At 40.6% G+C, this 27,088-nt stretch overlaps 1 protein-coding gene across 4 annotated transcripts in view; it reads right to left on the reverse strand.

The window, feature by feature from the left end:
* Positions 1–27,088, reverse strand: part of glra2 (glycine receptor, alpha 2) — a 215,694-nt gene that overhangs the window by 126,521 nt on the left and 62,085 nt on the right. For all 4 annotated transcript variants that reach the window (XM_068039864.1, XM_068039861.1, XM_068039865.1 and 1 more), the window contains 2 exons: positions 13,034–13,257; positions 698–780 (listed from right to left, as the gene is read on the reverse strand). In XM_068039864.1, the coding sequence (XP_067895965.1) occupies positions 698–780; positions 13,034–13,257 (307 nt within the window). The remainder of the gene's footprint in view (positions 1–697; positions 781–13,033; positions 13,258–27,088) is intronic.

The raw sequence follows: 27,088 nt of genomic DNA on the forward strand, positions 1-27,088 counted from the left end.
ACAAAGGTATCAATGAACTCCACGAGATTCAATTAAATCAAAAAAACACATTGTGAACCAGATGGGTGAGGCACATTAAAAAATATACAGTAAAGCAATGGTAGTGAAGACTGGCTTACTGAAGCTGTACCTTCAATGTCCAGTGTTGACATGTTTTCATGGATCTGGAGCATGGAGGGTGTTCAAAATGTTGGATATGGTCATGGATACAATGGAAATGGTTGGAGACAGAGGTAGGCCAAAACTGCCATCAGCCTAATGAAGATGAAGAGAAGCAGGCTGTATTGGCATTGAATTGAAATGTTGCATTAATAGTGAAGTCAAGGACAATCTCAGACTGGACTGGAGGTCGTTTGTATGATGTAGAATTACGATGGCTGCACAAGAGAAATTTATTTAGGTCTGTTCACTTGTTGTTGACTGATATGTAATAACAATTACCATAAGAATCAAAGAAAATAATAATGTCTTAGAGCTCATGTACCAGCAGATTTATAGTTTTCAAACTTAATATGAAAACAAAATACAGTCGGTGACTTTGGCATATAATCCATGACTTAGAAATAGATGGCATGGATGCCATACACGATTAGCAAGATTTATGAATATGTTTATTATTATGCTTACGTTAGGAGACATGGTTCACCAGAGGCTGAAATGAGCCTTGTGTACATACACATGTAATCTAGTTACTTACAACTCTCTAACTGCATCGTACATGTTTGTACATCCATTGGAAAGTTTTTTAAATCCATTGGACAGGATAATGTTAGCGTCAGCCTGAAAAAAAATAGGCAACATATCAGGTAATGTTTTTCAATGTAGAGGACTGGATAATACAGCAATTTAGACCTGGAGTTGTCATCTATTTCATTTCGAATGGTGGATCCAGAAATTTTAAATTTTCAAACCAGACACCAAAGAGTTAATTTTGCATGTTTTCTCCACCAGTGTGGAGCCTTGTGAAAATGCGACTGCTCATCAGGGATAGACCTGTAGCATTGCTGATTCGTGTTGGCAGTGCCTCAGAAGTCAGATTTTTAAACTGAAGTCCATCTTCTGCTTTTACCTCTGTCTCTCATGGTGTGAAGACATTAATTATTAGTGTTTCCAACAAACTGTGGGGGTGGGGGAGAGAAATAGTCATTTTTTGCTGATTGTTAAGTGCCCTAGGTGAAACACATTTTATTTAATTTCAAGACAATTCTTTCAGGAGTTGAGATCATGGTACAGAATTACCTATTATTTTAAGACAATTTTCGTTGGTCTCTAGGGAAGGAAGGGCTGAGCATAATTTTCACTGTGATGACAGCACACAGAAGCAAATAAGACTTTTGTGACTCATTAACACATTTCAGTGCAATCTCCATTAGATTTTCTGAACATGGAAAATCAGATTGCCACAGAAGTTAACTTTTTCATAAAGATTCTAATGCAATTTTACCTACAGAGGTTGTAGGGTAGTCAACTATGAGGAAAGGAAATGTCTTGCTGTTTCAGAAGGCAATATGATCGATTTTAACTGCTGGTAGAGAACGGACGGGCAGCAGGCCGAGCACATCGGTCTGATCTTGTCACTGGGAGGCCCAAGCCATGTAGAAGCCTGAGGCTCTTTGCCATTCCGCAAGCAAACTGCACACCTTGAGTGGGCCTCCCACTTCAGCTCACTGCCTCCAGCCACCACAATATTAGCCGCTTAGACACCAAGACAGCTGCAGGGAGCTCGTGGGAGGGGAGGCGGGGGGGCGTGGCGGTTGGTGGAAGTGAGCACTATGATGGGCAAGCCCGGGCTGGGAGTGACTACGAGCCAGGAGGAGCAGGAGTATTTCTCCTGGCTCCACAAAAACATAACACCAAAAGAAAATTCTGGGCTGTTCTTGGAATACCACCAGTGCTCTCTTAGGCCACTCATCGCCCAGTACAACGGGGAAGAGCATGCGTGGCACATGCTCTGCCTGTAGGTACCACTAAATTTGCATCAGGGCCTTAGAGACATCATAAGAAACTAATCTGGATACTTGAATGAGCCTCCTGTCAAATTCAGGCAGATGCCTGGGCCACCCATATACAGGCCCTGCGCAAAGTCTCATCAGCAAGAGAACAGGGTGGTAAGTGCAGCACTCCTAGAGCCGCGACCTGGTGGTCCAAGTTCAAATTGGCCCTAATGTTGTTCTGAGGCCAATGTTAAAGAGAGATTATTGGGGCAATCTGAGAAAGCTCCAAACTACTGTGTTCTATTAAATTATTGGGAAGTAGGAGAAAGTGTGAGTGCTTATGCAGAAATTAAGAGGAAAAGCATCCCAAAATTTTATTTTAAAAAATATATTGGAGGACTCCTAGCATCTGAAAAGTGAAAATGTACTAATTTTCCCAATGCAGAACTTAATCAGAACTCTTCTAACTAAGACGCTACACTCAAAATACTAACCCATCTTTTTGGAAGCTGATGGACCTACTGCATATATCCAGCATTTTCTGTATATATTTGGGATATATAAGTGGCCCAATCCTCAGCTCTTTTCTCTGTACCACAATAAGTAGAAAATTCACTGAGCAGATCTTTTTTTAAAGAACAGTTTAACATTTTCATTATCACTTGGTGGAATTTACGAGAAAGCATAACAAACTGGAAACAAAACAAAGGCATGTTCAAAGGTGCTAATTATTCAATGAAAACATTGGTTCTTTTTCTGGTATTTACTGTCAAGCTCTGTTATGCTTTACTGTAGCCTAAAGAGACTCAAACAATACCATGTCATTTTCTTTTTTTACAGAAACAGATGTTGGTCCTACTGCCTATGTTGTTCCCTGGGTTAAGTATTTTGTACGGATATTCATTAAAAGTGAGGCACAATAAGTAGAGCTTATCCAAGCTTTGCTGCCCACACCAAGTCTTGCTGTCCATCCACGAATGCTGCAATTTTAAAATTCTCATCTTTGTGTTCAAATCCTTCCCTGGCCTTGCATCTCTTTGTGTCTGTAATCTCCTCTAACCTACAACCCTCCGAGATCTCTGCATTCCTCTAATTTTGATCTCTTCACATCTTCCATTTTAAACAACCCACCATTGACGGCTGTGCCTTAAACTGTTATGCCCAAATCTCAGGAATTCACTCCCTAAACCGCTCCACCTCTCTTCCCCTTCTTCATCCTTTCAGACCTTCCTTAAAACTTACCTTTTTGACCAAGCGTTTGGTCACCTGTACGAATATCTACTTACATGGCTCAATGTCAAATTTTGCTTAATAACATTCCTGTGAAGTGGCTTGGGAAGGTACTTAAAAAGTGCTCTTTGAAAAGGGAAATTTGATGCTTCCTCGCAAATGAAAAAGTTACTGCGTGAGAGATTTTTAATTAAGAAAAATAATTTCAAGCTTTCTTTTTGACGTTCTTCCTCTTCTTCACTGCAGTGATTCATGTCACAACAGAACACAACAGATAGTAGGAGATCATTGGCACCTCACCCAGGACTGTTTCTCACAGGTAAAATTAGAGGGTCAGACAGCTATGTAGTCACGAAGGGCATCACCCAATTTCTGTGTTCAGCAACACCTCACCCAGGACTGTTTCTCACAGGTAAAATTAGAGGGTCAGACAGCTATGTGGTCACGAAGGGCATCACCCAATTTCTGTGTTCAGCAACACCCATGTGCACCGCTTTCCAGCAGCTATCACTGGATTGCAATCTGGACTTGGAACCCTCAACTGATCTCTCTGTTCACTGGTCTAGATTAGAAACCTGCTAACTCACCACAGATCAGCTAAAGAACCTGGGAGCCTCCTGATCTACGTGGATCAGCACTGCAACATGAAATGTGTTTAGCCACTGAGCCTTTTGGGGGAAGCTGTATGAAAAGCAATCCAAAAGATATTTAAGTGTGAAATAAACACAATATACACTATATCTAATGTATTTCGAGTCAGCATTTATTTAAAAATCAGTCAAGAACCAATTCTTCATAACTGTTTCTTCATATTCATCTGTCAATGCATATAACAAATCTAAAATTGCACTATTAGAAAATAACTATCAATTTGTTCACTATATCATCAGGATTAGTTTGAGACCATTACCAGTTTGGAGAGATATGGGGCTGGTGGATCCTAATTATACTGCTGGCTGTTTTACCAAGAAAATGAAGCTTTGTGTTAAATGTTAATGTAAACAGTTGGCTCTATGCTAACTTTAAAATGAGTCAAAGTGTAAGTTTAAAGTTGATCCTGGAGGTCTCCTTGTACAACTTGTCTAAATTCCAAATAAAAACAGGAAATGCTGGAAATACTTAGCAGGTCTGGCAGCATCTGTGGAGAGAGAAGCAGAGTTAACGTTTCAGATCAGTGACCCTTCAACTTTCTCTCTTCACAAATGCTGCCAGACCTGCTGACTATTTCCAACATTTCTTGTTTTTATTTCAGATTTTCAGCATCTGCAGTATTTTGCTTTTATTTTGTCTAAATTCCACTCGGACAATTGCACATATCAGTTCTAACACATTGATGAAAACTGAAGTCCCTTCACATGGACAAATAATGCGTGGCATAACTGACAATGCAAACTGTGGCTGTAGATATAGTGAATGAACTTATAATCCACACTTTTGGACATGTCTATCACCGGCTTGACAATAACATTATATAAGAGAGTTTACAAAGGCAGTACAATATTTCATAAATACAACATAAGAGCAGGATGGCTTTTTGCTCTGGCGATTCTCAATGAGATGAGAAGCTGGCAATGTTGGACTGAATACCAATGAGTGCAAAAAGCACAGAAAATCTTTGAACCTCTGTTACACCATATGCAACAGAATCCTCTCCTCTCCAATACTGTCCATGTAATCTCTTAAAATGGAAAGCATTTAATGACAAGCACTGATTAGTACTTAAACACGAGTAATCAAAATACCAATATGCCTTTTGATCAAGTGTAGGTATATTACTGGGAATGTTATGCTTGGGATTTGGGGCTGGGTTTGTTTTATGGTCACTGGCTTTGAAATAAAAAGCAAGCCTATAAAGAAGGCAATATGAACAGATGTATATTCTGGCAATACTCCAAAATATAGAAATGCCTGTTACCAGTGAGATATTTACTACAAAGCAGATGCCTCTATTATATATTAACCAAGTAACAGCAATGTGAGTTGTCAACATCGCCCAGCTAAGATTTTAATTCATTATAAATGGTTGTACCCTTCAATTTTAGAGATTACTTGACATTCACAGATCTGAATGTAATGACCACAAGAGAAAATGGTCACTAATCCAAGGTTCTATTCAGAGACTTGTTAATGTCACCATCATTAATTTAATATAAATGGTAGTAAAATGGAGGTGACCAAATGGTTTTATGAAAATAATGACCTTTCTATATTCTGGGACTCATTTACCACAGTGACATTTAGCAACTTGACAGTGGCAAGAGTCTCACGAAAAACTAACATTCAAAGACATCATGGCCTTTATTTGCAGCAACTCTCTGGAGATATTCAAGGGCATTCATCATTTTGTGATAATTTGGAACAAAAGGAACAGATTTAACAGAATATACTGATGCTGGCAGTAATATGATTTTGGAGACAGCAATAAAGAGGTAATGCACTGTTAGTATAATTATGCCATTAATGAAGCTGCAAAAATAAGGCAATAATGCATTAATTAGAAATCAGTATTCTAGTTTACTCATGGTGTTCTGTGCCACACAACATCCAGGTTATGCCTCTAAAGACTTCTGGAGGTTGCTAAAGTAAGATTAGATTGTCTATTAGTACATATCTTTGATCAAATTCCCCTGAAGGGTTTTGTCCATTGTGTTGTGTGATCTTACTCCTATTAATTATTTAGTAAAGGTGCAAACAAAACAGCACAAAGGAATTGTATGAAGACATTTTGGGTTGCTTTTTTGTCTCAAAACTGCTCCAGTTTAAGGTGTAGACAGGGTGGTAATTAAACAAACGTCTCAGTAAAACATCGCCAACATACTGGTGGGGTCAGCTTATTTGGATTTTTGGGGCATTCTCAATTTAAGCAGCCTGAGCTTCCACCTAAAACAGACTGGTCCCCAATAAATATATGTAAATCGGATGCATATTACCTTCTCAGTAACCTGACACCATTTTTGTCTCCACCCACTTTGCTTTCGCCACTTCTTCAACCTTAACTCAAATCATGGGTGGTATAGTTCAGGAGATCGTAACTATGTGCAACACAAGTCAGGGAATGACCATTGCCAGCAGCACCTTGAGAGATCCTCAGCTACTTGTGGTCGAGCAACAACTCAATTTTAAAATTCTCATCCTTGTGTTCAAATCTCTCCATGGCCTCGCCCCTCCCTATCTCTGTAATCTCCGCTACCCCGATGACCCTCCAAGATATCTGTGCTCATCTAATTCTGGCCTCTTGCTTAGCTGAAAAACATTTGCATACTAACAGCCAGTGCTGGTGGAGACAAAAGGACCATTCCCTGACACATTCAACCCACAATGGATTTTGATCACCAGACATTGAAGGTTTAAGCAAGAGCATTCCAGAGACTGCTAAGGTGATACAAACCACAAAAGCCAGAACTGGTTAAACTGGCCACATTACTAACTGGCTGGTCCAGGATTTTTTGAACTAGCCACAGAGAGTTTGAACTCAGAAAAGACTGTTCGCTCCTGGAGTGAGAATACCTCTCCTGTCTGCTCCCATCTCTTTCTCACAAGCCTCTGGACCCGCTGAAGACACACGAACCACAAGAGAGAAAAATCTCCTACATCAAACTAGGTTTAAGAAGAATACTGGGCTCCAACAAAAAGCAAGACCTACCTACAATCAAGAACTCTACAGTAAGCTTGAAAAACAGTAACCAAACCCATCTTCAGATATTGCCTCAAACTTTTCCACTTTATTTCTTCTGCTCTATTCTGTCACTATCTGCATGTATGGATCACGTATGCATGCTAGCGTGGGCGCGTCGCGTATCCGTAGGCGTTAACTGAATTAGAGTTTAAGTTTAATAAAGTTCAACCTTTTTTCTTTAAACCTAAGAAAACCTGCTTGGCTAGTTTCTTTGTCTTATAATTGGAAGTTGGTGAATAACGATTCACTAAGGGGGAGCTAAAAAATGGTGTGTTTAAAAATTAAACCCTGTTAAGGTAAGACCAGGTGAAGGCTGAGAGGGAACCCTAGACTCCTTGCTCACCTGGTCGTAACATTATGTATTCGTGTGTGAGTGAATGTGAGTGAGGTTGCGACCATTTCGGGAATTGTGTAAAAATAAACAGTTATGTTTTCTCATAGATTAAAAAAATATCATTTGTCTATATTTTCACCCGAAAACACTCCCCAACTAACTTACCATCTTTAACAAAACACGATTGCGGTCAGTTGGGAGGTAAACAGTGGGAACCAGCCACACCCCTTACTACCTGTCCTGTAACACACTCCTGTGAAGCACCTTGTGTGTTTTATTACAGTAAAGGTGCTATATAAATGCAAGTTGTTGTTGTACTCTTGGGTAAAACTTTGGAAAGTTTTTGGAGACTATTACACAGTGATTTTGTTATTTAGACAATTTCAAGTGCTTGTTGTGCCTGTAGAACATCCTGAGCTCTTAAGAGGCTTTTGGTAATGTATTTTTTAACCACAGGGGTCCTTATTGCATTTCCACTCTGACAAGAGTTGGATGAGGTGACAGAGGTCGATCAGAAACGAGCAGCACACAGGGCTGCAGTGACAGGGAAAGCAAATACAAGGAAATATGCTTGTAGTAATACAAAGCCCTCAACACAGTGTACAGACTCAGCACAACATACCTGCACTTCTATAACAGGCAGTGTGTCAGGAACCTGCAGCAGACAAATAACCAACTACCACTGTTAGCATAGCATTGTCTTTTGTGGCAAGGCCACTGCATCCTTAAACTTCTTTAAGTCTCAGCAGACATCAGGAAGCCAGGTTTGCTAACGAAAGCAATTTCTTTATGTTTTTCATGGAGATGTGGAAGCAGCGTGGTCTAGGATTTGCTCAGATTTTAGACTTCCCGCATGTCCAGATGCTTTTTGACTGAACACATATCATTTAGCAGGCTCCACTGTCAAACCTACAGCCTTCAAGAAGTACAAGGGCTTGCACTCCATTAATGTACAACTGCTGTATGATCACCAGCAACACTTCACGCAGATCTGTGCCTGCTTTCCTGGAGGCTTTTATATTGTCCTAATCCTTCTTCCCCACTGCACCTCCTCCTCCCCACAGTCCCCCCCACCTTCCATGACCAATCCTTCTCCCTGCAAAACAAGTAAGAGGTTGGCTACTTGGGAATCACTACTTGGCTCATGACTCCTCTCAGGGGCCCACTCTATCAATCAGATGCATGGCTTGCCGAAAGCCCTCAATGAGCAAACCATTGGCGTTCTCAAGCAACAATTCCACTGGTGTCTTCCTGCAATACTGTTTATAAAAAGTGCCGACTATGATAATGGTTTGCTGCATAACTTGGCTCTGCAGAGGGCAAAACACATGCAACCACCATAAGTTGAGGACCTTCAGCCTGATGAACAAGAGAACACTGATGACATAGATGAGGATAAGGAAGCTGAAAGGTGCAACAATTACCTGTAGTCAGAACTCCTCAACAGCATCACATTGAAGACTTCTACAGCTGGCAAATCCTATTGCTCTACATCAACAGCCCTGACCAACATTTCTGCCAGTCCTTCCACTCTCAAATACATGGCATCCAGCCAAAGGCCAGCATTATTATTCATGTCAACTAACATGTTCCCTTCCCATTGTAAGACTGCAACAATACCAGGCTGTGACCCAGCTCTCCCACTGAGCTTCAAGATCTGTGGCCAATTGAAGCCCCTTTCCATTCAGTTTGCCACCTTGTTCAAAGTGAAGGAGATAGTGTAGCCCAGAATCCGCATGGCCCCAGTATGAGTATCTTTTTTTATTCGTTCGTGGGGTTTGGGTGTCGCTGGCTAGGCCAGCATTTGTTGCCAATCGTTAATTGAACTTGAGAAGGTGGTGGTCAGCTGCCTTCTTGAACTGCTGCAGTTCTTGGGGTGTAGGTACACTCACAGTGCTGTTAGGATGGGAGTTCCAGGATTTTGACCCAGCGACAGTGAAGGAATGGCAATATAGTTCCAAGTCAGGATGGTGTGTGGCTTGAAGGGGAACATGCAGTAGGTGGTGTTCCCAAGCATATGCTGCCTTTGTCCTTCTAGGTGGTAGAGACCGCGGGTCTGGAAGGTTCTGTCGAAGGAGCCTTGGTGAGTTGCTGCAACGCATCTTGCAGATGATGCACACTGCTACCACTTGCACGGATGGTGGAGGGAGTGAATGGTGAAGGTGGTAGATGGGGTGCCAATCAAGAAAGCTGCTTTTTCCTGGATGGTGTCAAGCTTCTTGAGTGTTTTTGGAGCTGCAGCCACCCAGGCAAGTGGAGAGTACTCTATCACACTCCTGACTTGTGTCTTGTAGATGGTGGACAGACATTGGGGAGTTAGGAGGTGAGTTACTCACCACAGAATTCCTAGCCTTTGACCTGCTCTTGTAGCCACGGTATTTATCTAGCTGGTCGAGTTCAGTCCAGGTCAATGGTAACCGCCACAATGTTGATGATGGGGGATTCAGCGATGGTAATGCCATTGAACATCAAGGGAGATGGTTGGATTCTCTCTTGTTTGAGATGGTCATGGCCTGGCACTTGTGCAGTGTTAATGTTACTTGACACATCAGCCCAAGCCTGGATGTTGTCCAGGTCTTGCTGCATCTGGACATGGGCTGTGAACATCCCCACTTGTGACCTTATGATGGAGGGAAAGTCATTGATGAAGCAGCTGAAGATGGTTGGGCCTAGGACACTACCCTGAGGAACTCCTGCAATGATGTCCTAGGACTGAGATAATTGACCTCCAACAACCACAACCATCTTCCTTTGTGCTAGGTTTGACTCCAACCAGTGGAGAGTTTTCCCCCGATTCCCATTCACTCCAGTTTTGATATGGTTCCTTGATGCCATACTCGATCAAATGCTGCCTTGATGTCAACAGCAGTCACTCTTACCTTAGGTCTGGAGTTCAGTTCTTTTGTCCATGTTTGGACCAAGGCTGTAATGAAGTCAGGAGCTGAGTGGCCCTGGTGTAACCCAAACTGAGCGTCAGTTATTGCTGAACAAGTGCCGCTTGATAGCATTGTCGATGACCCTTTCCATCGCCAGAGCCTGAGCCCAGCTTTAGCATTCATTTAGGTGACCGTGGATGACTGGAAAGCATCAATACCTTGCACCAGGACCATACACAAGTTGGTAGTGAACTCCCCCACACTGTCTAGCATGCTACAGTAGGCTCCTGGCGCGTAATCCAATATATTGTGCAATTGGTAGTGCATTGAAAGCATTCTTCTTTTAAAGGGTGGAATCCTGGGCTGGAAATTTACGCCCCCACAAATGAGCAGGCTGGTGGCGGCGGGGGAGGGGGGGGCGTAAAATTGAGTGGGAGATGGCGAGGGGGCCATACCTGACCTTCTCCCACCCCCGCTGCAGTTTTACGCGGGGCAATGGCGGCGAAAAACGCCCGCATGCCCCAAGGCCAATTAAGTGACACTTAAGGGCCTCCACCCACCACTGTGGGTATTTTACCCTTGCCTGGCAAGCAGCTGAGGCCTCTAAAAGCCCACCTGGTGAAACCAGGCGGCCTTCTTGCGGGCTGTTGGGGACCCTCCTGAACGGGCACCTTATGCTCCACCGAGGGCCGCCCTTGAAGTCCCAAGCACCGCCAACGCACAACACCTCCCCCCTCCCAAATGAGCCCCCTTGCCTCGACGGGGCCTGGCCAATTGACCTCAGCGTGGCCCTAAAAAAGTACCTTTTTTCCGAAGCCATCCTTCCTGTTGCCTCCAATGGCTGGGTTTAGTCTCAGCAGTGGTGACTGCTCCCGGTGGTGCTGCTGGGACTAAGAGCTGCCAGCCCGCTGATTGGCCGGCAGCTCCATTATTTGGGACTTCCTGCCTCAAGGAGGTGGAAGTCCCGTCCAAACTAATTAAAGGTCCGAGGAGCGAAAAATCCCATCTGGCTCCCTAGGCCCGGCAGAGGCAGACTTGCCACCGACGTTTTGGCCAGTGGACAGGGCTTCCCACCCAACGAAAAATTCCAGCCCTGAAGTCTGCATCGGTCAGCAGAGCTAATGCATAAGTAACCCTCCAGTGAGCTTGTTTTCCAGGGTGTAATTTCCATGTGCGCTTGCTCCTACTCACTTACGCTCAATGTATCATCCAGTGCCGACCCATCTAACTCACTTGCTGAAAACTTCCTGCTGTCATAAAATTTGGCAGATGCTACTGTACTACTGTAGCTTTGGAAAATAACTCTAAGGAAATTCTACAGCAGGTGGGTGACAGGGTTAGGGAGAGCATAAGCAAGTAATAATGCTTCTTCGAGAGTGTTCTCTACTGCAATGTGTAAGAGGGGACAAGGTCAAGGGCTGGTACTAGCAGCAGGAGCAGTAGCTCAATAACACCACCAAGTTGGCATGTTGAGTGTGTGACTGAATTAAGTTCAAAGAGAGAAGGAAGGCAAGATGCCCATATACCATGCTGTGCTTGGCCTTCGGCCTCACCAGCTCAATGGTTTTATGTCCTTTCTCTGCCAGCTATGTTGGTCTATAATGGTCTCCTCCATTGGATGTGAGCATGTGGAATGAAGTAAGACAGTTCTTGCACTGTCCCTTCTGTGCTATGTGAGCTCCTGCCAAAGAAAAGTGGAAGCAGGTTGGTATGTGTCCAGTTAGAAACTCTGGAATATGTATGAGGCAGCTTAGCATAGTGTATATGATGAGAGGAAGAAGTTGCAAGTGTGGGAAAAGGGGAAAAGTAGTTATGAGAGCAGTAGCATGTTCTGAGCATGAAAGTGCAAGCAGAAGAAGGTGCAGTGCAATGTCTTGTGATTTGGGGAGAGGCATGGGAAGAAGAGGGGAGAATTGCTAATGTTGGGGCCAAACCAGGAAGTGGCAGGACTGAGAAACTAAGAGAGAGATGAGCCATACCTTGGCTGTTCTGGTGAGGTCATCAAATTGCTTCCTTCACAATTATCTGGCCCTGGTACAATGCTAGCAACACTGATGTGCTCTGCTACCTCTTTACATACTGTTGGCAAAATTGCCTTGGTGGCCAGTACTCATCAAAGGGGAAGGAGATCTCCTTCCTACTACTCATTTGCTCCATGAGCACCTCCATGGCATCATTAGAATATCTTGGGGCCCTGAACAAAGTCATTTTGTCAGCAGATTCAGAAAATCAATTGCCAGGAAGCAACATTGGAAAGTGTGCCTCCCCTTTAAGAGGTGCAGGCTTCTTTTACGTAATGGCAGTCTCGTCAGATTTTCCAATCCCCCAATCAGTGAGTTACCATTAGGGAATGCAATTAACATAGGTGGCTCGCCAATTTCATCGAAAGTAGGCCCAGCCATGACAACAGGTCGGGCTTCTTACCAACATCATCAGGTGGGTGGATTGGTTCTCCCACCCACTGCCGACCTGATCTGTGCACTACACCAAATTGATGAAAGCAGCCACTCCTGCTTCTGCTGGTGTCACCTCCCTTTTGGGAGACACCTCAAGCATACCCTTTAAGTATTGTGATTAGGCCTCTCAACACTTTGAGGAATGTAATTGCTACTCGCCATGCATGTTTCATTCATTCTTCCTTGACAGTTGAAATCAGGATCCTACAATAGACATAAGACCCTAGATTTGCATATCTATATAGCCACCCAACTGTTTTGGGTGGTATTGTTCAACGCCCATTTAAAGACAATATAGATGGTAAATGGGTGCAAAGGTCCCCACCAGACTTTTAACTACAGTTCGGCCATTTTTCAGGCTGACAGTTGAAAGTTTCCCCAAGTGTCCCTATTTTCCATATAATTTAGAACATTGGAGTAGTTTATGAAGCTGACACCGTCTAAGACAATCTTGGTCAAAGGATTTCATCCAACTGTACAACACTACAAGTAAATAATAGAAGCTGGTATGAGAAAGCCAATCTTACCTTATACTGTACAAAACTGTTCCGTTTTTAAAAATGCGAAGCAGTTTGTTATCCGTTGTCACTTCATGAAAGTTGGCGCCCTTTTCATTAGCAAAGAACAAATCAGGCTTCCAGATGGAATCCAACATGGAAGGGTCCAAGTCCAAAGAATTATCTGGGTATTCACGGTAGGCTAATCGTGGATCATTCCATGTTTGCCGCAGAAATATATTCACTCTGTAGTCCTAAACAAATGTGAAATTATTTTAAAATGTGTACTCATTGATCAGGTTTGTGTTTCCATTTGCAGATAAATTGTTTGGGAATCTAAGTTTAATTGAAGATATAAGCACAGTATATCCTAAGTTCCACAACAATGCAATCAATAATGATCTTTATTACACACCCTCTTTCTTCTTTCCCATTTTTCTTTTCAATTCTTTTTATTTTTTGGTACCAAACCACACTGAGAACTGTTGACATATACTTGAGTTATTCTAGCTCTTTAAGTGTATTATTTTGTCCCTAAAATAAGAAAAAGGATAACTTCTGCATCAATAGAACATAATTGTATTAATTCCAGGGGAACCAGGTCTACATCATTTACTAGCTTTATTGTGCTCTATTTTGGATCAGCCCTTCCTGGTTTCCATGGTCCTGTTGGGTGTGTAATAACATTCTTCACATATTGAGTACCTGCATTCCTCCAGCAGTATCAGCAGCATGCATGCTATTCACTGTTTTAATGTAGCACAATTTATAGCCATTCCTTTTAAAAGTCATTTATACTTTTCTAATGCTTGACTTGACATTAACATTTCAGGCGTTGATTCACAAATGTGATGAACAAAATCTCCAATCACATTTAGACAGTGCAGCACTGTACACTTCTGTTTCCAAATAAATTATATGGAACTCATAATAAAAGTTAATTAGGTTCTGATGTGACAGTAGTTCATAAACTAATGATGCTAAGGTGGCTGATAAGATTTGTCTATATAATAATAGTCACTGCAATTCAAAAAGGATTTCTTTGTATAGACATTTTGAGACGTTTAGATGTTAACTTACTATATAAATGAAAGTTTCTTAAGTATTATTGCTAATATATGGAGATTAATTAAATGATAATTGTGAAACATGACATACTTGTGGCTTTGTGCCAGTGCAGTGAACCTCAAGATAATAGCTTATTTGTAGTGGTTTTACTTTTATTTGATAGCAGTTTTCAAATGGAATTGGCTCCAGCAGTGGCAAACTGCCATATTGCTTGACCACTCTGAGACTATTGCACCAACACATGGAAGATCTTTGGGAAAGCATATCAGACATGATTTTTGTTTGGCAGTGCCAAATAGGTTCTGCATATTTAATCATAATTCAAGCAAGTGGGTCATATGTCAAACATCTTGTAGATGGGTGGGTTATAGAACAAATGTAATCTTTTGATGGCAGACATCATAACCGGCTTGCCTCAATCTTGGGAGTTCTGCTAAACATTGGCAACGAAAGGTCTATCTTTGTATAAACTGTTGTTCCCTGGTCCTTCCATGTAACACTTAGTACACAATGATTACAAATAGGTTAAGATAATAACCCTTGAAGCTTAGAGAAACAATGAAGATAGATTTTTTTTAAATGTTGCTGTATTTTCGAGCATTTATTCTCAAACATGTATTGATCAATTAAATAAATATCTTACACAAATGTAGAGTTTAAATACTTTCTCAGCTGTATAATTATCATTATTAACCAAGTTGGACTTCCCAATCTCTTGTTCTAATATTCATGTATACTGTGTGCAAATTATACTCCCTGTTGTATTCTACACAGCCTAAATCCTAAGAAAACCTAAACTAATATAATGAAATGGTAATATCATGCAAATTTGGAGATGCTTTAGCGTTTTTATGTTTTTAATTAGATTTGATTAGGTTGGATTATTCAAAACATGATCATTTTAAGATTCATTAAATGGTTGGTTTTAGTCACATCTACAGTCCTATTATATAATTCCACCTACACCGCCAAAGAATACATTCACTGCATAATGCCATGTTAATAAGGATATGATTAATACTGAGGAAGCAGACTGGTTACAGTACATAAGTTTGACCTAGTCATTAGGTCTCCATTAAATCAGCTAACTTCTTTCTTTTGTATTTTGTTTATCCCTTGTATTTTTCTTCCCCTCCCCACTTTTCTCAAAGGTGACAACTCGCAATAAGGTATTAATCCACAGGCAATCTTGACCATCTGGTACCATTTATCACACCACAGTGCAGAAAACAAGTAAGTCAAATATTTAAAACTTTATTTTGAATAAAAAGATTGGGTGCTGCAGTGGGTCAAACCCTGGCCTTTCATCTTCATATCACTGAATTACTCTAACATACCTAAAACTTTTGGCTGTTTCTTTAAAAAAAATAGGGCCAAGTAGCTTTGAACTCAGTTACATTAAACCTAACCCAGTCTGATAGGTTTCACTGGCTATAAGGTTACTAAGTCAAATGTGTTTGTGTCCTCTCAGTAGATGGGTCAACAACTTAAAACTACAACAACTTCAGCACTAAACTGGCTGTCTCAATAAGAGGTCACAGGATAAGTGGCTTGGGAAATGATAAAAAGTCACACTGGTGCTCCTAGCTCGGGGCTTCAGACACAATCTCCAAACACTGTAGTTACATATATGACCCGAGGGTGCTTAATGCTCCCAAATGAGCACAAAATAAAGCAACAAAAATTACCTCATTTAAACAGAAAAGGTACAGAACATATAAAGTGAGTTAAATTAGATAGAAGTAAAGTTAAAATAATTAAAAAGCAGGATAGAAAATGGAGAAGATGAGAATGGAGAAACAACAGACCACGGGGCAGGCGAATCATCCTTTATTTAAATTATTTTGTATGTTTTTTGATAGGATTAATATATTAAAATACTAATCCGGTCACTATATGAAGTGACTAGATCAAAATTTTCCTGAAGGTTTTCTCCAGTATAAAATAATTCTAAACAGCTAATAAAGAATTTTGTTAAAACAAAAACAACCAGGGCAAGTAGCAATGACCAATTTACCATTTTTTAAATTCTTTACGATGTGGGCATTGCTGGCTAGGCCATCATTTATTGCCCATCCCTATTTGCCCTTGAGAAGGTGCTGGTGAGCCACCTTCTTGAACTGCTGCAGTCCAGTGGTGTAGATACACCTAGAGTGCTGTTAGGAAGGGAGTTCCATGATTTTGACCAATGAATGAATGGTGATGAAGTTCCAAGTCAGGATGGTGTGTGGCTTGGAGGGAACTTGATGGTGTTCCCATGCATCTGCTGCCTTTGTCCTTCTAGGTGGTAGAGGTCGCGGGTTTGGAAGGTGCTGTTGAAGGAGCCTTGGTGAGTTACTGCACCTTTGGACAAGAAGTAGCATTGCCAGGGTGGATAAATGCAATGCTGCAGTCGGGGTTTTTTTTTTCAGGAATAGGACAGCCCATTGAGGTACGTGTACATATGTTCATGTGTATAAAACAAATGTAATTGTCAATATTTCAGCATCTATGATCAAGTAGCATGTCTACACATGCAGTGTTCCGCTATTGTCTTTGAGAGTTTATCTGCACATGGAAGTTTCTCTTGAATTTAGGTTCCCCCCACCCCAGGCTGTTTTTACAGGCGCACAATATTTTTTACGAAGAGATGCAAATTCAAATAAGATGCCCTACACAAAAATAAACCCCTTCAGCTATCACTCAAAGGATTAGCAATTCACGCGTGTGAAAGAATAGGTATTATTGTCAACTTTGAATTTAACGTTCTTTATGTATTTGAACTGATTTATTCAACACACTTGTGATGACCTCAGTAACTCAAATAATGTGTTATTTTATGCAAGCAGGTTACACTGTTTTATTCGGCACAAGTGGAACTAGATACTTTTCAGCCGAGAAAGTCTAATCGTTGTTTTAAAAACGGAAGCCGAGGTCACGCAAGAGTTTTACTGTTGTGTGATGAGAAAACTTGGAATGTTGATTGTTGAGCTGTGCTTGGTCGTTGTAGGTTGCAGTTTAGAAGCAGTCTTTTAAAGGTGTTTTCCAATTGTATCAAAGAGTGGTGTCCGGAGTGTGATATCCGGGTATGCTGAGCTCCGAATCTTTAATATATTACACTACTGTGTATAGTACTTTTCGACTTGCTGAATAGGAAATTAAATTAGCCCTTTATTTGGTGAGTGGCGCATAATTCTCCTTTTACTTCTGGGACCTGTGTTTTGAATCCACCCGAGATGATATGACAACAATCCCGTCTCTCAACTGACTGGAAGAGTCTACTTGAAATGCGTTTAGACAGTCTCATCTTAGTGCCCAGGGGCATTAGACCACAACATTAAATCCCCACAATTCAGCATTAATTGCACACTAAACTGACAAGCTCTTTCAGATAAGCCATAGAGAAAGCTGATATAGGAGGTGAAAAGTGTTCACAGCAATAAATTTCCGAGGCTGGGATTAAATGTATTAACGAGACAGTACAGTTGGCTTAACTCTGTATCTGGTATTGCTTTATCTGATCTGGGAGTGCTGACACTGGTGTGACAGCTGGAAAATGTCCCTTTCCCCCGCCCCTCCAGTATCCAGTTACCCATAGAAAATCTAACAAGTGTAGTGCACTTCCAGTAGCACTAACACAGAATGAAAGCAGTAAGAAATTTGATAGTTAAATAAAAACTTTAGTCAAATAATTCTCAAATGTTTGAAATGTATATGTTCCAGATTTTCTAAAATATGAACTTAACTTTCAGTTTATAAAACTATTTATTTTATCAGTTAAATTATGTTCCTAAAGTTAATTAGCAGGAAAAAATGTAATCATGTTCTGCATATAGTGTAATTGTTTTGTATGCTTAACAGTTTGAGAAGCATGGACTATGTTATAAGGTGGACACATGAAAATTTATCTAGATAAATTCAACAAAACATGCAGACATAAACTGCATTTGATTAAAATGTTCAGTAAATTTCCACCGAATTTTTGTGCATTAATGGCAGCAGGAGGTTGCACTGTTGATTGTCAGTTGAGTTTGTAGTTTGTGTTGATTCCAGTATAAAGTTCTATATAGAATTTACAGTACAGAAACCGGCCATTTGGCCCAACTAGTTAACATTTCATATGAACCTCGTGGTCAGTCTTGACTGCCAGTTAAAGCAAATGCGAGATCTGACTTTTAATTAATGGCAGCATGAGATGTGATTTATGATTAAGTTATGTAATATTTGACTGTTTATTACCGACAGTGCGATATCTGACAGTGAAAGATCTGAATGTTAATAGCAGTATGAGATTTGACGGTACATTGATGGTAGTGTGAGATTTAGCTGGTCGTTAGCAGCAGTGGTGAGATGTGATAATTAATGGCAGTGTGAGATCTGATAGTTAACGGCAATGAGAGATTTGGTCGACAGTTAAGAACAGTGTGTTAGCTAACTGTTCTTTTATTGCATTTTGAGAGCTGACTGTTCGTGATTGGCAGTACAGTCCACACCTCCGATAGCAGGCCCATTGGTGTTTGACGCAATTTGCCCGTTATAGGAGGTGGAGGGTAAAACCCTAATAGGTTCCTGCTGGCGACTGATAGATAGAATCAAATGTAAGTAATTATACCTTAATGAGAGACGAGGAGCTTATTGAACAGCTGCTGGGAGTCCTGAGATTGCCTGAAATCAGTGAAGCTTTTTAAATCGGTAAATCCAAAGGATTGAGCAATTAAGGTAATCGCGTCTCAACGAGGAGCTTTGTGATTACCGAAGTCTGCCTGAAATAGCCAGCGTACTTAATTCAGTGTCGCCTTAGCAATTGACTTCTATGGTGAAGGAAAATGGTTAGCATTAATTGCCTGGTATAGACAGTTACCCACTATAAGTTTGAGTGTCATAAGTGGTGGTGACTAAGTTTTTACTGTCCGTTATCATGATATAGGAATTGATAAGTGGGATAACTGACTAGTAGTTAATGACTGTGTGTTTTACTGTTAGTTTATGATAGGGTGAGGTTTGGCTGTTAGTGATTTTTGATGGTCTTAATGATATGTCAATTACTGTCTATTAATGATTTGAGGTTGGCGTGTCATGGCAGTATGATGGTTTGGCTTTCACATTTGACTGCATTGTGCTAAGTCACTCCTAAGCCTCCAGCATAGCAGTCAGGAAGAGCATATTCATTATGAGCCAGGCATGTACACCTTTGATATACAAATACAGGGTGTAGCACAAGTCTGACGCCCCCTACTGCAAGACTGGTTTGCCCTGAGACAGTTAGCAGTGGGTCTACATGTGGCCTAGCAGAGGATCCAAAAATGTACAGCCCAAATTTGCAGACCTTGATATTTTGATGTCAGATGGTTAATAAAAATGCAAGATTGGCTGTAAATGGTACTATGGGGTTTGAATGTCTGTTATTGGTAGGACAATAGTCACTAGTTAGGCATGAAAAAACTGCTGCCACTGGCTGCTCTTGGTTCCACAAGTATAAAGTTAAACATAGTTGATACTGCAGTGAGTGAAAACAGCTCGCTACATGATATTTTCATTTCTCAGTTGAAGATGGAGCATTGCATCTATGTTGTAGCTACAAATGGTAACTCATCATCCCAGGATACAAGCTTGAAAAGGATTCAAAACTATCTTACAGCCATGAAACCTTATTCAAGGAGAATGGCCAGGAAAAGAAAAGCAAGCAAAAAAAAAAACTTTCTTCCTAAATGTTCTTAACTTGTTCTAACTGAAGACTGTATTTTGAAATTATATTTCCAACTTTGTTCTGTGGTATTTCAGAACCATCAGTTTGCCCTTTCTGAGCTTGTAAATATAGAACACGTACATATAAAATGCCAGAATGTCCATATTCTATCTCTGTAATAATGTTGGAGGTACAATTAATAATTTTGTAATAACAGGAGTAGGCCATTTAAGTCTATGGAACCCACTCCATCCTGTTGTTTACCATGGAAGCCTTATCTTGTATTTCTAACTCCCTGCCCTTTTTATCTTATCCCTTAATACTCTTATTGCCTCAACTCAATTGATTCTGCATTGATGGTAATCTGGTACACTGCATTTCACATTCTCTCAAACTATTGTCTGATTTTATGTTTAACTAGTCAAGTTCAAATTCTAAAATAATGTTCCCCTGCCAGAAAGTAGTGTTCTTCATCTACTTCCAATTATCTTCAAACTATTTAATCAGTTCCCCCTAATATTTTCATCTTTAAGGAATCTAACTTAGGTTTATGCAGTCTCTCATCAGAGCTAAGTCCTTTGATTCTGGCAAATGTCATTGGATTTTCTGTATAGTCAATATAGTCTTCCTAGAGTGGGTGTGCAAAACCGAACACAATACTCCAAATAATATCAGACTGAAGCTCTGCACAGCTGTGGTAGTGTTACTTATTTTTCTATACCACTTGTGCTGAAGTATAGCATTAGCCTTTTAGATCACTTTTTGAACCTACAAACAAGATTTTCAGTGACATTGGCTGGCATTTTGCATTTGTAATGATGATGCAACTGTCTGTGCTTCGTGTCATTATCCTGAGAAACAGACTGCAACTTCTGGCATCCACAAAGAAATACAGAAGTTGCTGACAGTGATTCCCTGCTCCTCCACATCAGGTGTTGTTGAAATCCCCACAGCCAGCAATCTTTAGAAATTACTGAAATGGCAAGAATTTCCCCTTTTATGTTGTAATATTGCTGTTAAAAATCTCTGAAAACGTTAAGCCTTTTGAATGAAGGGTAACTAAGTTTGTCATGCCATATTAAGTCCTAACTATTGCTGAAAAACCTCTCTGCCCCTGGAAAAGTAATTTTATATTTGTGTAATGTCAGTTTTTTTCTGTTACGACTCCAGTGTTTTAATATCTTTTTTAAAATAATTTTTTAATGATCTTTCAGCTTTTAATGTGTATGTCCTGGTCATGTATAAAGCTCTGTAAAATTTATAAAGAAGTGAAGGATAATCAGTGCATTTTACTTCTGGTTTACTATCGGAGAGTTCTTCAATGTGATTGGCTACTTACACTACTTGATGACATCACTGTTGTGGGACACCAGGTGATTCCTTTGTCTCCGCATCAGACTCAAACTAATATCAGGAAAGGTGAAATGCAGGCCACAGACATTAAGGGCCCAATTTTAACCCATTCAAAACCCACTCACTTGCACAGTTAAAATTGGGAGCTAGATCTTTGTGGGAGGCTATCTTCAAAGTCAGCAGCAAGTGTCAGGGGCAAAATCTGAGCCTGCGTACCCACATAGATAGACAGATAAATCCAAGAGAAGGGTCTTTTAGATTTGATTTTGATATCTACTCTTGCCTCTTGGAGATAAATGCTGAAAAGAGAATGAAATTGTGGAACATTGTATTGTAGTCCAATCGCAAATAGTGACCTTTGTGACAGACAAATTTTCAGCACTCTATTTATTAATATGGTTTCTTTGTCTCACAGGATTCTGTAAACTCCATGCAATTACTGCATAGTACGAAGTCCAATCTTTGAAATATGGGTGCAGCTCATAGATTCACTGGACTTCACTGGTATCTTTTTTAGGAATATAGGAACAGGAGTAGGCCATTCAGCCCATCGAGCCTGCTCTGCCATTCAGTACGATCATGGCTGATCATTGATTTCAATCTTTTTCCCACACTATCCCCATACCCTTTATGTCATTGATATTTAAAAATCTTTCAATCTCTACTTTAAACATACTCAATGACAGAGCTTCCACAGCCCTCTGGAGTAGAGAATTCCAAAGATTCACAACCCTCTGAGTAACAAAATTTCTCCTTATCTCTGCCCTAAGTGGCTTCCCCCTTACTTTGAAATTGTGTCACAAAAACAAGAAATACTGGAATCACTCAGCAGGTCTGGCAGCATCTGTGGAAAGAGAAGCAGAGTTAACGTTTCGGGTCACTGACCCGAAACGTTAACTCTGCTTCTCTTTCCACAGATGCTGCCAGACCTGCTGAGTGATTCCAGCATTTCTTGTTTTTGTTTCAGATTTCCAGCATCCGCAATATTTTGCTTTTATTTGAAATTGTGTCCCCTGGTCCTAAACTCCCCAACCAGGGGAAACATCTTGGCTACCCTGTCTATCCCTTTTTAAGTAAATTTGTAGGTTTCAATGAGATGATCTCTTATTCTTCAAAACTCTATAGAAATATAGGCCCAGTTTCCTCAATCTCTCTTCATAGTGCAATCCTGCCATCCCCGGAACAAGTCTGGTGAACCTTCGTTGTACTCCCTCAAAGGCAATAATATCCTTCTTAAGATAAGGGGACCAAAACTGCCCACAGTACTCCAGGTGCAGTCTAACCAAGGTTCTATACAATTGAAGCAAGACTTCACTATGCTTGTACGCAAATCCACTTGCGATAAAGGCTAATATACCATTAGCCATCTTAATTGCTTGCTGCACCTGCATGTTAGCTTTCAGTGACTTATTGATGAGGACACCCAGGTCCCTTTGTACATCTACACTTTCTAATCTCTTACCATTTAAGAAATACCAAAATGGATAACCTCACATTTTTCCCCATTATATTCCATCTGCCATGTTCTTGCCTACTCACTAAATCTGTCCAAATCCCCTTGATGCTGCTTTGCATCTTCCTCACAACACACACTCCCACTTAGTTTTGTGTAACCTGTGAACTTGGAAATATTATATTTGGTCCCTACATCCAAATCATTGATGTATATTGTGAACAGCTGGGACCCAAGTACTGATCCTTGCGGTATCCCACTAGTCATAGCCTGCCAATGCAAGAATGACCTGTTTATTCCTACTCTCTCTGTTTTCTGTCTGTTAACCAATCCTTAATCCATGCCAGTATATTATCTCCTATCCCATGTGCTTTAATTTTGCTAATCAACCTCCTGTGGGGGACTTTATCAAAAGTCCTCTGAAAATCCAAGTATACCATGTCTCCCGACTCCCCTTTATCAATTCTGTTAGTAACATCCTCAAAAAAACTCCAACTGGTTTTGGCTGTCAATAGCAAGTTTAGGCTTTGCTTTCTAGACGTCAAGCACCACTACATTAATGGGCATTCTAAATTCTGTAACATAAATTATTTCTGGCAGCTAGCTGTTAAAACTACTTGTAGTAATTTTGTTTTTAACAATTGCAAAAATTAAAACACAGTGAACAGTCCCTCACCAATGTTGAATGTCAGTATTATTACAGAAACAATTATTGTAATCAAAATTAGCCAACTAGATATTGTGGTAGCTTCTTCTATATCTTCAGAGAAAAAAAAAGTGACTATGAAAAGCCACAAGTTTAGAACCTTTTGGTAAGGGTTTCTTCATTTGTCTGCTTGCCATTTCACGATACCCCACCCACTAGTCACATTAATTGGCAGGAAAATCAGGAGCTGGCAAGCACCGAAGCAAAAAAGCCCAACCTGCCATGTATTAAAAGGAAAGTCTGAGTTACCATTTGTAGTAAATATGAATAGAGTACCTCATAATATCCAGATATTGCCATCCAACTTAAAAAAAAAAATGAAATAGGGTTATTGTAGAGAAATGTAAATATTTCTGCATGCATAACTTTGAAGAGCATGGAAATATAATCAGTAGTGGTTGAATAATAATGGAATTACTTCAGTATGTTTTATGTGAACATGTGTTCTTATTCCTGTCGTGTAAATAGCGATATGCATGCTATGAGTCAGCAACAAATGGAATAACAAAAATAGTTTAATGAAAACTCTGACTTGCTACCTTATTTGATCATACTGGATTGTTTTACAATAAATAACTTGAATTTACACAAAAGAACATGATTAAATCTTAATTAATTCTGGACAGATGGTGCTTTCAATCTATTAAGCAAAGTCAAGATCTACTCCATAGAATCATATAGCACAATTGAGGTCATTTGGCCCATTGTAACTGCACCGAAAGAGCTATCCAATTAGTTCCTCACCCCTGATCTTTCTCCATAGCCCTGCAATGTTTTTCTTTTCAAGTATACATTCAATTCCCTTTTGAGAATAATAAAAGCATGTTAATTGACTTAAAACGCAAAACAATTTTTTTTTAACTGTGGCACAATCTGGTTGCTTAGTATTGTTCACCTGCAAATATTTTAAATTGCTGTAACAGAATGGTGAGGATAACCACTGGATGACAATTATTGCACTTGTTTTCTATTAGTTCTCTGCTATTCCCCTTTTAAGATTTCTTATTGAAATGCTAAAGTTGTCTATTGTATAAACTACATGGGACTTCAGATAGGCAGTTTGGTTTGCTGATGGTTACTTTTGGAACAGCATATAAATTTCTGCTGATTAGCCTGCCATTTATTATTCCTTGCCTCAGTGCTTCCCAAAACAATTATTCTTCATAACTAAAAATAATCCGTTTTCCAAAAGATAAGGACTGAGGAGGGACAGTTAGCACAGATTTACAAACTACGGAGCATGGTTGACCATTGAAATTTTTTTTAGTGAATTGGTAAGTGTATAGACTAATGACCTGCAATGGTTTGTCATATTTGGGCTTTTAAAAAGCGCTCGATAAAGCACTGCATAAGAGGCTTCGTACTAAACTTAAGGGCATAGAGTGAATAATGTCAAAATATTTTGTTCTGATACCAAATTAAGGGGATTGAGAAACTGTACAGAAGATTGCAGCAGACAACAACTGGATTTAGCATGAAGTGAGCAGAAATTGGACAAATGCAGTTCAATGTAAACAAGTGTGAAGTAGTCCAATTTGAGAAAAATGACAGAATTGAAATATACCTCAACTGGTAAAATTATTAATGGAGTGAAGAAAGTGATGTAAGGGTGCAGAAAAACAACTCTTTAAATTGAAGTATTAAATACAAAAATATCTGTCCAGGACATTTGTTAGGCCATAGTTAGAATTCTCTGTAAATGGGGTACCTATACTTCGACTCGTGGAATGATACAGCACAGAAAGAGACCACTTGGCCCATCGTGTTTATGTTGCTTCTTTGAAAGAGCTATTCAATTAGTCCCAATCCCCAGCTCTGTCTTCATAGCCCTGTAATTTTTTTTACCCTTTCAAGTATTTATGCAATTCTGTTTTGAAGGTTTCTACTGAATGTGCTTCCACTACCCTTTCAGGCAGTGCATTCCAGATCACAGCAACTCACATGTTTAAAAAAGCATCCTCATGTCCCCTCTCGTTCTTTTACCTATCATTTGTGTCCCCCAGTTACTGACCCTTCTGCCACTGGAAATGCAAAACCCTTCATAATTTTCAACAACCTTATCACATCTCCTCTTAACCTTCTCTCTTCTAAGGACAGCAATCCTAGCTTCTGCGGTTTAACCACATAACTGAAGTACCTCATCCTTGGTACAATTCTATATCATTGAAGAACACCACTCTGGCTGTGCATGTAGCAGCCCATGGCATTGCTTGTCCCTGGGAAATCAAGGTACGTCTGCATAGTGCTGCTAGAAGCTGTTCATCAAACGCACCCCCACTGAAAGATGCTCCGCTTGCCCCATTACATTGCCCAGAATTAGATCCAGCACTGCTTCATTCCTCATTTGGGCTGCAAACACACTGAACAAGAAAGTTCTCTTGTACACATTTCAAGAATTTCTCCCCCCCCCCCCCCCCCCACCCCTTTTGCCCATTACACAATTACAATCCCAGTTCATCTTTAGATACTTGAAGTCCCCCCCGCACCCCCCCCCCCCCCCCACCATTATTACTACTCTAGAATTCTTTCATCTTTCTCTCTCTAATTTGCCTGCAAATTTGCTCCTCCATCTCTTTCCCACCACTTAGTGGCCTACAGTGTGCACCCAGCAGTTTAACAACTCCTCTATTGTTCCTTAATTCAAAACAAATAGATTCTGTCTTTGATCCTTCAACTACATCATTCCTTTCCAGAGTTACAATAGTTACTTGATCAATACTGCCACCATCCCTCCTTTTATTTTCTTCCTGATCTTTCATAAATGCCCACTACAGAAAATAGTTGAAACCATAGAAAAAGGACAATGTCAATTCAGTAGGATGATATCAGAGATGAGAGACTATACTTGAACAACTAGGGCCATATTCACAGGAGCAATGACAATTATGGGGGGCATCTAATGTAAGTGTTCAAAATTTTGAAAGGTTTAGAGATTAAACAGCGAAAGATTATTTCCACACATTGCATCGGGAATTCAGAGACATAGGGCTGGATTTTGTGTAGGAGGCGGGCTCCCGGTGCCAGGCTGAAAAGGCGGGGGGAAGCCCGCCTCTGCATTTTTGCAACCCCCTTGACCGACCTTCCAGTGTTTTCCAATTTAAAAATTCATGAGCTGGGAGTGGTGGGTGGTCATGAAGTGTGGGGTGGGGCCTTGGGGGTGGGGCCTCGGGGGGGGTAAGGTATTTCCTAGTGGCTCCCCAACCCACCCCCCACCAAGCCCGCGGGGAGGGTACCTTGTTTGCAAGGTGTCCTCCCCGCATGGCAGAGGCCCCCCTCCCCCACCCTTGCCGCAGGTCAGATCACAGACATGGTGGAACCAGGCCCTTAATTGGCCCCTGGCGTGGGAAGGCTGTCGCTGGCTTATCCCGCTCCCAGGAAGATCGCTAGGCGACGGGTCCACCGCCCCGACGCCTCCCGCCACGATGCTCCGTGCTACCATGCCTCCTTCCCCGTCTCATTGGGGCCCATGAAATCCCAGCCATAAACTCAGGGTTAGTATCAGAATAATAATGGTGAACATTTGAAGAAATATGTTCAGTCAAAGGTCTGCCAGAATGTGAAAAGTGGCGATTGAAGTGACAACACTGAAGAGAGTTAGATGAACATTTGAAAAAAAGTAAATTGAAGTAGAAAAATAGAATTAGAATAGATAGTTCCAGTGGCAGAATTAGTAATAGTCGAGAAGTGATGAACTGATTGGTCTCTTTCTGCTCTGATACTCCCATAACTATAGTATATATTTTATTCTGTTCATAAAATCTATTCTTGACACTGACTTTAAGTGCTTTTAATTTCCTGGTTTGCTGTCTGAGAGAATACTTCAAAGTGACTGGCTGCTTA

This window comes from Heterodontus francisci, chromosome 10 (genome assembly GCF_036365525.1).
Source record: "Heterodontus francisci isolate sHetFra1 chromosome 10, sHetFra1.hap1, whole genome shotgun sequence".
Classification (NCBI taxonomy): domain Eukaryota; kingdom Metazoa; phylum Chordata; class Chondrichthyes; order Heterodontiformes; family Heterodontidae; genus Heterodontus; species Heterodontus francisci.